This window comes from Macaca fascicularis, chromosome 12 (genome assembly GCF_037993035.2).
Source record: "Macaca fascicularis isolate 582-1 chromosome 12, T2T-MFA8v1.1".
NCBI lineage: Eukaryota > Metazoa > Chordata > Mammalia > Primates > Cercopithecidae > Macaca > Macaca fascicularis.
The window spans coordinates 54,496,781-54,509,232 of NC_088386.1; the positions used below are offsets into that span (position 1 = coordinate 54,496,781).

The following is a 12,452-nucleotide window of genomic DNA, read 5'->3' on the forward strand; positions in this document are numbered from 1 at the left end:
ACAGAAGTTTGTATATTTTCCATCGGTTCCTTGTGGAAACTATTGCTCCCTTCCAACTTTAGTGTTTGCCCTTTAGGTGAAACCTAAACTTTTTCACCAGGGTTTATTCAAGCAGCATTTTCAAAAACAGAATTAGGCTCTAAGCCATGCCCCTTCAGTATGTAAAACTTGTGTGTAAGATGATTTTACTCCGATAACCTTCAGTATGGCTTTTTCCAGATTCTGCCTAAGATACTATCTTTCTAGTGTCACTCAGTTTTGTTTGATTGTTGTTGCCCAAAGCTTTCATTGATGTGTGAGGAGAGACCGGCCTGGTGGAGGGGAGGAAGGTGGTGCTGCTGGGCTGCTGCACATTTGGATTCTGGCCCTGCAGATTTGGATTCTGGCCCTGCTGTTAATTAGCTGCGTGACCCCTGGCAAGCCAGCCTCCCTGGGTCTCTGTTTCTTCATCAGTAAAACAAAAGGCTTGGGAAAACAAATACAGGCTTGGACCAAATGATAAGAAAGGTCACCCTGCCTGCTTACGTTGTGTGATTCTGTGAATGGCAACACATTGGGGTTCCTTACCCTTCTCAACGGGTCCCACAAAACTTCTGCTTACTCTGGGGGCTGAGAGGTGGTGTGTTACACTGAGGCCATTTGAGGCATTTGTGCTAACGAGGCAAATTTGGGAGCCCTCCTACATAGGAGTTTCTCCCTTCTTGCCTCCCTTTCTCTGCTCCCCTCGCCTTCCCCATCCTCATTACTCCTCTCCCCACCCCTTTTCTTGCCTGTTCAAGAGAGACCTGCTTGCCTTCTGCTTCCCTCTCTTAGTGCATTAATAAAGGTGTGATGGGTAACACAACCCACTAAGATTGGTTACCGTCTGGGGTTGTTCAGCCATCTCATCTGAGTTAGTAGTTGGGAGAGAGAGCTTAAAGGATCCTGGCTTCATGATGAAATAATGGTCCTTTTGTCTGTCGCTTGCTGTAGAGATGGTTTCATGTTTCATCTTAGGCCTGGGTCATTGTGGTGTTTTTACAAGCTCAGTACAACCCTGCTTAAAGATACAGCCTTTTCTTTAAAGGATTTGGCCGTAGTGCCACAGGCCTGTTCTACTTACTTCTCTTCCCCATCCCAAAGTTATAACTATGTATAGTAAAAACCCACTGTAGTGTGTGCTGTTTAATTGGGTTCTCTGATCAGGGTTAAAATGTGTTCCCACTGTGTTTATTTTGCAAATGTTTGTAAGATATGCCTCATTTCATAACCTTCCAAAATGTTTTCCTTGTGATTATATAATTAGTAACACCTGTAAAACATTGCCTTTAACCATGTAGCTTCTTTCATTTTCTTTTTGATTCCATGTTCTCGTGCCACCTTTTGATGAACTGGGATTGGGAAACTGTGCCAAATATCTTGCAGTACTGTACCCAGGTTTAGCCTCATAACCTTAATTAGATGTGGAATGCTGAGAATGCACTATTGTATTTTTTTTTTTTTAGCTTTTCTAACAGTGAACTTCTAATCACTTCATTAAAAGTTATAGAACATTCCTTGTGTCTTCAACATTCAGTTTCCCGCCATAGTTTATTCATAGAAAATTAATGTAAGATTTAAGGTACTAAGGTACCTTAATATTAAGTGGTCTGTTTGTTTGAATGCAAGTTACCTCTTTTTGTCAATACCCAAGTTATATTCCAACTTTCAACGTTTAATTCCTCTTCTCTCTGTTCCTTTTCTCTTTAGAAACAAGTGTTGAAAATGTTAAAGGCAGTGCTGAAGAAGAGCCGAGAAGGAGGAAAAGGAGGCAAGAAGGAAGCAGGTTTGTGTGCAAGAATGAGCCCAGCCATGGACCGCGGGCAGTAAGCTGCTCCTCACCCCAGGCTGGATGGATTTGTTGCTTTGGCAGTGGGTCAGAGAGGGTTACCTGGGTTAGAACAAACAGTGTGCTGGAGGCTATGAGAAATGAAATGGGTCAGACATGGTGGCCCACAGCTGTAATCCTAGCATTTTGAGAGGCCGAGGCAGGAGGATTACTTGAGGCCAGGAGTTCCAAGACCAGTCTGGGCAACATAACAAGACACTTGCCTCTACAAAAAAGCTTGAAAAAATTATCTGAGTATGGTGGCACATGTGTGTAAATCATAGCTACTTGGGAGGCTCTGGCAGGAGGATCTCTTGAGCCCAGGAGTTCAAGGCTGCAGTGAGCTATGATAATACCACTGTACTCCAGCCTGGGCAACAGAGCCAGACCCTGTCTCTTAAAAAAGAAAAAGGACAGAAAACATAATTTTGAGCTTTCTTACGAGAAATGACTTTGAGAATTGAGTTTGGGTTATAACCAAATCCTTTCCCAGAGACTTGAAAGGTTCATAGTTTCAGTAGGTCATTCAGATCTGGAGGGAGTCAAAGTTAAAGACATTGAGGGATAGCAGGTGTGTTCAGGAATTTGGTTTCTAGAAATCCCATTCCCTTTCCCACGTGATTACATTTTATATGTTTGACCAACTGCTGGCTGACTGGTCCTCATCTTTTGGAGTATCAAATTTTACTCCTAACAGGTGGAGCCCCACTTAATGCCAGACTGCTTGTTTTCATTATAATGAGAACTACTTAATTTGGCTTGAATTTCATTTTCGTTTTTAGAGTTCTGGTGCATATTGTCATTGTGACTCTTAATAGCATTACATTCTATGTACTAACCTATTCTAGGGTTATTTTGGTGAACACTGAGTGGTACACCCTTTTTCTCTTGCTAGAAAAAGTATATATTGTCTACCTGTATTGCACAATAAAAATATGTTAGTATGAATTGACTTGCCTGAAGTGTTACATTTCACTCGGTAAACCCATGTTAATCCAGTCTCCTTGGAGAATGACTGGTTTTCTGAGTTACTATGTCAAATAATGTTTCAATTTTAATTTCTGTTTTAAGAAGTATGCTTATTAATGAAGCATCACAAAATTATGGTTAATTCTTTAATTCAAAAGATCTTGCAATGCCTTGTGATAATATTAATGTCTGTTGTTTCCATGCTTATATAAGAGAGTAAGTGGATTTCTAAAGTTTTTGGTTATATAGAACCTAGACAAAAATCTCTATTTATTGCTAATTATCCCTTAAACCAAGTCTGCAAAATGACAAACTCACCTTAAAAGTAGAGCCTTTATTGCAAGGCTGCTGTTAAAGCTTATCATCAATGCCTGGGTGAGCAGACACTAAAGAAAAGGAAAAACCAGTTTTTAATGACCTAAACAGGAGACCATAGTTAACCTTAGAAAATCAACCCCTGGCTTTGAATAATTAATTAGAATTGTTACTGTGGAGAAATTTCAGTTGACAGAATATCCATCCAGTGGGGGACATTTATTCTCTGCTGGGTCAAGGCCAAAAGGTCTTGTTAGTTTTCTGAAAGCTGTTTAAAAATAATAACAACGAAAAGCTTTTTCAGTTTTGGCTCATCTGTCACCAATCATAGGAACTTCGTTATTTCCTTCATTAGAAGCCTTTGTAATTTCCAGCATCAAGTTAGATCCTAAGCTGTCTGTTGGGTTGGAACTGCCAACCAGTGGGTTATTTTTCTCAGGACCAGGGTCCCCAAGCCTAAACTCCCCAGTTGGTAACAGTTCTTCAAAACAGGCCTACCATCGTCTTTGACCAGTGCCATCCTTAGAAGAAATAACAATATATTAATAATCTTCAGCACCCGTGCCTTTCAGACACACCAGACAGGAACACAGTTTGCATTTGAAACTTTTCCAGTTTCAGAGCGTGTGATTTTGGGTTTATTTCTCCCCTTGGTCTTTAAAAGCAACTATTGCTTTTTCTGAGTCATTTCTTCTTAATAATTTCCACACTACGTATGGCTTTTTCACTAATATAAACCAACTTGAAAGAGCAATGGGAACGTTTCCCATAAAACATCTGCATGGTATGTGCCTTTTTGCTCTTAACTAGAACCTGGTTGTATCAGGCTAGCAACAAAGCAGATGGAGTTTTAAATCCTGATGAAGTTATGTCACAGGATTGTCGGGGGAAATACTTGGAATTTGACCACTCGTATGTTGTAGTCCATGCCAGTCCTCATCATATAAGTAAATCATAGCTAAGTTTTTCTATAAATTAAAGCTGGCTAATCTACCAAGACTGCTCTGAAACTTAGGTAATAATATCTCCTGCAGTATGGAAAAATTTTGCTGTGCTGTTTCCAATTAAAACCAATCTTTGTTGCAAAGACAGAAGAAAATTCATTCCCATGTACTTGAACTCATAATCATAGAAATTTAGGAGACATGTCTAAAAACTTGAGTTCAGCTTTTCATGTCCTTTGTAGGTTGTTTTTTCAGGCAATCTTTTACTACACTTTTACGTTAAACCTATTTTGAGAATTTGGAAAATTCAGTAACTGTGATAAACTCAATATCCTTCAATGGAAACCAAATATTTTTCAGAAACATTGAACAGTTGTCATTCCCTCATTTATCCCTAAAAAGGAGTTACCACATCTTTTTAGGGATAGCTATAGGTAAAACTTTAGCAGGTCTTGAATTCAAACTATATATATATAGACACATATATAGATATTTGCAATATTATGTTTGTTGGTTTTTATTCTTTCGAGACAGCCTCACTGTGTTTCTCAGGCTGGAGTGCAGTTGCACACCATCTCCACTCACTGCAACCTCCGCCTCCTGGGTTCAAGCAATTCTCCTGCCGCAGCCTCCCAAGTAGCTGGGATTATAGGCACGTGCCACCATACCTGGCTAATTGTTGTATTTTTGGTAGAGATGGGGTTTCAGCATGTTGGTCAGGCTGGTCTTGAACTCCTGACCTCAAGTGATCCACTCGCCTCGGCCTCGCAAAGTGCTAGGATTACAGCCATTAGCCACTGCGCCTGGCGGATATTTGCAATATTATGTACGGTGAAACTTAAACTATTGAAAATCATCAAGTAAACTCAAAATAATTAGCAGAATTCTTCTCTTTTTTATGATCACGCATTTTTACCTAGGAGATGCTTATAGCTGGGCAAAAAAGGTGTTTTCAGAAGGCTATAGAGGCACACGGGAAAATGTAATTTTTAAAACTTTACCATGGTTTTTTAGAAAGCATATTCACTTTGTTCCTGCTGTTCCATCAGTGCAAATGAGCACTATATTTTTCTCGACCTTGAGTTTGGCATAAGGGAGCAAAAATCGGTATTAAACCATAATATAGGGAGAAGGCCAGATGAGGGCATCTTATTTTTTTTCCTCTCCCTGCTTTATGTTAGGACCTTGATCTAAAATAAGCAAACGAGGCGCCGTGTTTATTTTTGAAGCTCTCCAGAGAGGCCTACAACCTTTACCACATGTTTCTTAATTTTAAGTGACCTTTACTATCAGAAAACATTCATGTTACTACTATTAAACAGTTACTTAGTTTTAAAAATTAAATAATTACTAGACTGTTAAGATTAAGAGTATTGTGATATTAAATCTGGACCTAGTAGGAGTTTACAGTGGATATAAGAGCCACACTGGAAGTTAGTATTTTTCTGTACAGCAACACTGTTTGGAAAATGAATAGGAAAGAAATCCCATTTTAAAACAGAAAAAAAACTTTATCAACCTAAGAAGAAATGTGCAAGGTTTTTTTGTTTTGTTTTTGTTTTTTTTTTTTTTTTGAGACAGGTTTTTGCAGTGTCACTCAGGCTGGAGTGCAGTGGCACGATCTCGGCTCACTGCATCCTTGACCTCCCAGGCTCAGGACATCCTCCCACCTCAGCCTCCTGAGTAGCCACCACGTGACCTTGCCTGGCTAATTTTTGTGGGATTTTGTTGTTGTTGTTGTTGTTGTTGTTTTTTAATAGAGATGGGGTTTCCACCGTGTTGCCCAGGCTGGTTTCAAACTCCTGGGCCTATGCATCCACCTTGGCCTCCCAAAGTGTTGTGCAAGCCTCACATTAAAGAAAATAAAACTTCATTGAAGGACTTAAAGGAAGACCTGAATAAGTGGAAAGAAATACTGTTTTTCTGAATAAGCTGATGCATTATTTTAAACCACCTAGCTCTTCCATAATTATGTAGACATTCCATTTAATCCCTAATGAAATCTCCAATTTTTAAAGAAGACTTTTTTTTTTTTTGAGCGGTTTTAGGTTCACAGCCAAAATTGGAGGGAGATTCAGAGATTTGCTCCCACACATGCATAGCTTCCACCATTACCAACATTCTCCCCCAGAGTTGTACATTTGTTACAACTGATGAACCTACATTGACACATTGTTATCACCCAAAGTCCATAGTTTACATCAGGTTCACTCTTGATATTGTATATTCCATGGGTTTGAACAAATGTATAATGACATATCTACCATTGTTGTATCACAGAGTAGTTTCATGGCTCTAAAAATCCTGTGTGTTTTTTTTTAAACACTATAAAATTGGCCGGGTGGGTGGCTCACGCCTATAATCCCAGCACTTTGGGAGGCCGAGGCAGATGGATCACGAGGTCAGGAGATTGAGACCATCCTGGCTAACACGGTGAAACCTCATCTCTACTAAAAATACAAAAAATTAGCCAGGCATGGTGGCGGGTGCCTGTAGTCCCAGCTACTCAGAGGAGGCTGAGGCAGGAGAATGGCGTGAACCTGAGAGGCCGCGCTTGCAGTGAGCCAAGATTGCACCACTGCACTCCAACCTGGGAGACAGAGCGAGACTCCGTCTTAAAAAACAGAAAACAAACAACAACAACAAAACACTATAAAATTGATTCCAAAATCCATCTGGAAGAGAAAGTACTTAAAGGAAAACTAAGGACAATTTGAAAATGTGAGGAAGGTGCATGTAAATGGCCGAACCAGATTCACATGCCTTGGTTCTAGCTGCATGAGAGCCTGGAAGAGTGTGTTTGGACAGCTTCTTGGCTAAGATTTATACAAGGTGGACTTTACCTTCCACCACCATATGCATTGTGGAGGATTCTTCAGTCACAGACGTTGGGCAGGTTCCCTCCCCTTCAAAAACTAAGGAAGCACAGATATCTAATTACAGTTCATTATGGTAGCTGTTACTACCACATAGCGAGTAAATGACTCAGCTAATATTTTTTTTCTACTGGTCTCCAAGAAATGAAACGTAATTTGATCTAACATCTATGATGTACTTAAAGCTCACAGTTGGTAGTGTTTCTGTTTTTTCTTTAAACCCTGGAGATTTTGTCCTTACTCTGGAAGCATTAGGTGGTCAAGGCCTCTTGCCCTCTCTAGGGAAGGCTGGTCCCTGTCTACCTCTGTTCCTTCTCCTGCCTTCCACTAGTCTTCAATCTGTAGTGTTTTGCCCGCTCTAATTCTACTTGTTCAGTATTGGTGAGGAAGTAGGTTCAAGCTGAGGCAGAACAGCAAAGTTCAATGAACTTTTAATTGCAGTACTGCCTCAATTAAAATAGAGACTGATTAAGGAATGGTTCCTTAATGTGCCAAAATAATAACTGTTTATATTAGTCTTTTCTTTTCAGTTAAATTATTTGTGCTCTTTTATTTTCCCTAGTAGGGGGGCTTAGTTTGAAGCAACTTATTAAAAAAAAAATTGACCTTTACCTTTCTTTCATTAAAACCCAGGTGGTTGGCTAAATACACTTGTAATGATGTTAATTAAGGCATTGGATAGTCTCTAAGCCTGTGTGTGTACTGAATTAATCTATTAGCTTTGCTTCTAATTCTTCACTTTGAATTTCAAGTGGAAGGAAGCTGTTTGCCTCTAAAGTTTAAAAGCCATTGATGTTGATTGTTAAACTTGGTATTTTAAGCCATTCCAGGCTGCAGCCTGGCTTTCAGTGGTACCTTCTAAACATGCCTCAATACAAATGATGCTTTGTTTCATCTGGAAAATACGAAGCTGCTTTTGATTATTCTGTGCTGCCATTGCCCGTTTTCTGTGGTTGTGTACTATTTAGGAATTTAGTGCAGTGACTCTCTTGCTGAGCTATGGATATTTGGTATCTTCTTGTTAACATTCTCCAAAAGTGTTTCCCAAGCAACAAAACAAGCAGAAATAATTCAGTATAAGGGTATTGTATTATTTACTGGGGCATTTAAACAAATTCTGCAAAATGTTAGAACATGATTTAGGCATAGAATGGGACTGGTCTGTGTTTTTTGTTTTGTTTTTTGTTTTTTGAGACCAAGTCTCGGCTCTGTTGCCTGGGCTGGAGTGCAGTGGTGCCATCTTGGATCATTGCAACCTCAGTCTCCTAGGCTCAAGCGATTTTCTTGCCTCAGCCTCCCAAGTAGCTGGGATTCCAGGCATGTGCCACCACACTCAGCTAATTTTCTTATTTTAGTAGAGGTGGGGTTTTGCCATGTTGGCCAGGTTCGTCTCAAAATCCTAACCTCAGGTGATCCGCCCACCTCAGCCTCCCAGAGGGCTGGGATTATAGGTGTGAGCCACTGCGCCCAGCCTGATTTTTAATAGGAGCAGGAATGCTGGTTATTCTCTCTGGTTTGATAGGTTCCTTCATCAGATTTTCTTTGTTGTCCCTCATGTATGTCACAAAGTCAAGAAAAAGCATGGACTTTGAAATTAGAGGACACAGACTCACATCGCAGCTCAATCACCTATTTAACTTGAATTTGGACAGATTTTCTTAACCTTGATTAAACTACCTTATATTGTCAGGGTTGAATAAGAATACCCTTTTGCAAAAGTGTTTTAACTTGACATTTGGCCTCTGCTAGATATCCAGTACATCTTTTCTTTCTTGAGAAAACTGTGATACCTTAAAGAACTAACAAAACCCTTTAAAAAAATAAAACTTGTTTTCTGTTATGGAGAAGACAGGACTGCTCTCAGGTGAAGAATGATGTTCTAGAAGCTTCTTTTCATGACTTCCTATTCCCAAATATTCTGGCATCTCCTCTGGATACTAAAGGCTCTTTCTCCCAGCTTCAGCCTTTCCCCTATAACAAAACTGGGGGAACTCGGAGTCATTTGTCTGCCCTGTGGTGGTTTATGCTTTCAAAATAATGTATTTTACCTTTTAACCTCTATGAAGTACTTGCATTTTATGGCTTTCTCTTTATACAGTTAAACTGAAAGGCTTTTCTCCTTGCTAAAGGGATTTTGGGAGTTGGCAGGCAGTTTTGAGAATAGATTTCTAAGTACAGTTTATAAAATGTTATCTCAACACATCCTTTGTGAATGAAGGTCTTTATATATGGAGGGCCCTCATCCCCCAACCTCTTCATAGCTTTTCCATGTGTTTTAGGTAAATATAAAGGATGCAAGAGCTAGAGGAAGAAGGGAACAGATATCTACCGTTTATCATTAGGCACCTACACGTAAGGCCCAAGCTGGTTTCATGCTGAACTGACTGTTTTCCTTTTGGGGGGCATACTTGGAGAAAGCTCTGAACCCCAGGGGAAAGGGAAGTTAGTCACCCTGGACTAATAAGTCCTTTTTTTGGCATAAGATCTCCAGCAAGGCACCACCTATCTGAATCATCATAAAGCATGTGATAATACTCTCAAACAATGCTTCTTTACTCGAGCTGCTTTTTGTATGTTTGTGTATAAATGCCACAGGAAGCTTGATTACTAGTAGGCAAATGAGCAATTCAGAGTTCATTTTTAAATTATCAAATCTAATTTTATTTCACAAATTTTTATTAAAACTCCTCTGTAAAACACAAAGGTCTTATTTTGTACAGACTTAGTTTTCAGAAAGCTCCATGTATATGTAACTTAATTCCCATAAAGAAGCTTCATCTTTGCTTTTCCATGTTTTCTATTTGCACTTCCTAGAAGGAGAATTCTAAGGTTTTATTTCTATCCTACAGGAATGTAAAAAACTTGATTTCATATAATCTACTGGCAAGTGTAGTTCCTGAGTGGGGAGATGGGCTATAAAGGATTCTGAAGCAGACTGACTTTTATTTCAAGGATGATGATTCAAACTGAGTATTCCTCATAAGTCTTAAGGGGATGGTGCATTCACCAATCAGTTGCCTTGCAGTTGATGAGGGTGGCCGTCGGGTGACCAGCTGGGTAGCACTAGCTCTGGATCAGCATCAAATTGAGAAACCTTATTCACATCTAGAATCAGAATTAGAAAGCAGGATCTGTGTGTCTTCTCTCTCCCACTCCCCTCTGTCCTTTTAGGGGCAGGCTAGTTATAACTCATCCGCCATGAAAATACCGTTGTGGACCCTGAGTTCTTGTCCTATGTTCTGGTGACCACAGTGCAGTGGGTAAAGGTAAAACAAGGAACTGAGCAGCTGGTTTTAATTCTTCACACTCTTAAAGTTTGTCAGGGACTTGCTGATTTTAAAGGGAGTGTGGAACCTCCAGCTGCTAGATTTGTACATCGTGATGATCTTTATGCCCTGGGATGTCATCAGGAATGATGATGTCTCTGATGTGAGACATGCATGGAGGTGGCTGTAGTGGTTTGAGATCTTGTCTGGAGTTTTTGTAGATCATAAAACTGATAGCAGAGGCTAAGAGCCTGGAGGTAGACTCCAGGTTAAGCATGGAAGAGAGCCACCTGCACACAGCTGTCTTCCTGACGATTGTGTTTTTATTTCACTTACCAGAATTCAGGAATTTATGTTAATGCATTGTTTCTTTGTGAGGGCTTGCTCTTCACTCCCCACCAAGCAAATTTTCTATATGACTTATCTAGAAAGCTTCTTTCCCAGTACCAGATGTTAAAAGTATTTTGATTTTTGATAGCACATCTTCGTGTTGTCTTAGTATGCTTGAGCTGCCATAACAAAGCACCATTGACGGGGTGGCTTTAACAACAGAAACTGATTTCCCCTCGCCATGCTGCAGGCTTGAAAGTTTGAGATTAGGGTGCCAGCATGCTTGGGTGCTTGTAGGGGCTGCCCTCTCCGTGTTCTCACATGGTAGAGACAGGGACAGCAAGTTTTCTGGTATCTCTTCTTATAAGAGTGCTGATCTCATCATGTGCTCACGTAACCCAACCATCTAGTCTGATCTCATCCAACCTAGTTGTCTTCCAAAGGCCCCAACTCCAAATACCATCACATTGGGAGCTAGAGCTTCAACATAGGAATTTTAGGAACACAATTCATCTATAGCACTTTAATGTTCTTATATAAACATGATACCCTGGAGAATTGATCATGAAACACACCATTATTTTATCTACTAAGGAAGAATAAAACTCAATCAATTAGAATGTTTATTATACTTAAGATGTTCTTTAAACTACTAGATAAGTAAAAATGAGAATAAATACCAGTATTTGAATCCCTGCCCAATATTTATATGCTCAATGTACAAAATAAGAAAAACAGGCTGGACCCAGTTGTTCATGCCTGTAATCCCAACACTTTGAGAGGCTGAGGCGGGAGGATTGCTTGAGCCTAGGCATTCAAGACCAGCCTGGGCAACATAGTGAGACCTTGTCTATTAAAAAACAAACAGACAAACAAACAAACTGGCCAGGTGTTGTGGAACATGCCTATAGTCTCAGCTACTCAGGAGGCTAACGTGGGAGAATTGCTTGAGCCTGGAATGTGGAGGTTGCAGTGAGCTGTGATCATGCCACCACACTCCAGCCCAGGTGACAGAGTAGTAAGACCTTATCTCCACAAAAAAAAAAAAGAAAATAGAAAACACTCATAATACTTATAAGCAAATAACCCAAGATATTTTGTATTTTTTGCTTTATCTTTTTTAAATAACATGTCATTCGTTTGTTTAAAAAAAAAGCCTAAGATTTTATTGTACCAATGTACCATGATTTTATTCGGGCCCAATTTGTTTCCATATTTTTTTTTCATTTACAAAACCCTCTGGAAAATACATACCTTTGTATGAATTACGAACTATTTTAGAATATGTTTTCAAGCATGGAATTAATAGGGAAAGAAAATGAACTTTTTATAAGCTGTTAGTGCCTCTTGCCACATTGTTTTCTAGAAAGCTCCTGTTGGTTGCCGCCTGTGTAAGCAGTATGTGAATGTGCCTGCTTGCACAATTCCTATTACTGGGGGGTATTTGTAAGTTTTAGTAATCTTTGCCACTTTTATAGGTTAAAACTTGTACTTCATTGTTTTAAATTAGCATTTCTTTGAGATTGGTAGACCTCTTTCAGTATTTATTGCTCTGTTGCATTTCTTCTTCAATGATTGTCTTTTTCATGCCTTTGTACTTGTTTTTTTCTGTTGGGATTGTGAGGGGCTTATTCTTGTTCTTCCCTTTTCCTAATGTGGCCGTTGTGTATAGTAACGCAAATTTTCTATATGACTTATCTAGAAAGCTTATTGGGGAATTTTTACTGAAGTCGCTGATGGTGAAACTGCCTATGTTCTATAGGTAAAAGTTTCTCTGTGCATTGTTAACATTTCATGTTTGTGCTGAGGCTAGAGATCCACTAGTCTGATTGGCTTACATTCAGGAATTTATAAAGAAACCAAAATAAAAGCATAAAAGCAACTCCAATGAGTCATCAAGTTGTCC

The 12,452-nt window shown here is 39.5% G+C and overlaps 1 protein-coding gene across 29 annotated transcripts in view; it reads left to right on the forward strand.

The window, feature by feature from the left end:
• TANC1 (tetratricopeptide repeat, ankyrin repeat and coiled-coil containing 1) overlaps positions 1-12,452 on the forward strand; it is a 265,441-nt gene that overhangs the window by 96,096 nt on the left and 156,893 nt on the right. For all 29 annotated transcript variants that reach the window (XM_065525539.2, XM_065525540.1, XM_065525538.1 and 26 more), the window contains one exon: positions 1,729-1,804. In XM_065525539.2, coding sequence (XP_065381611.1) covers positions 1,744-1,804 — 61 coding nt within the window. In that variant the 5' untranslated portion in view covers positions 1,729-1,743. The remainder of the gene's footprint in view (positions 1-1,728; positions 1,805-12,452) is intronic.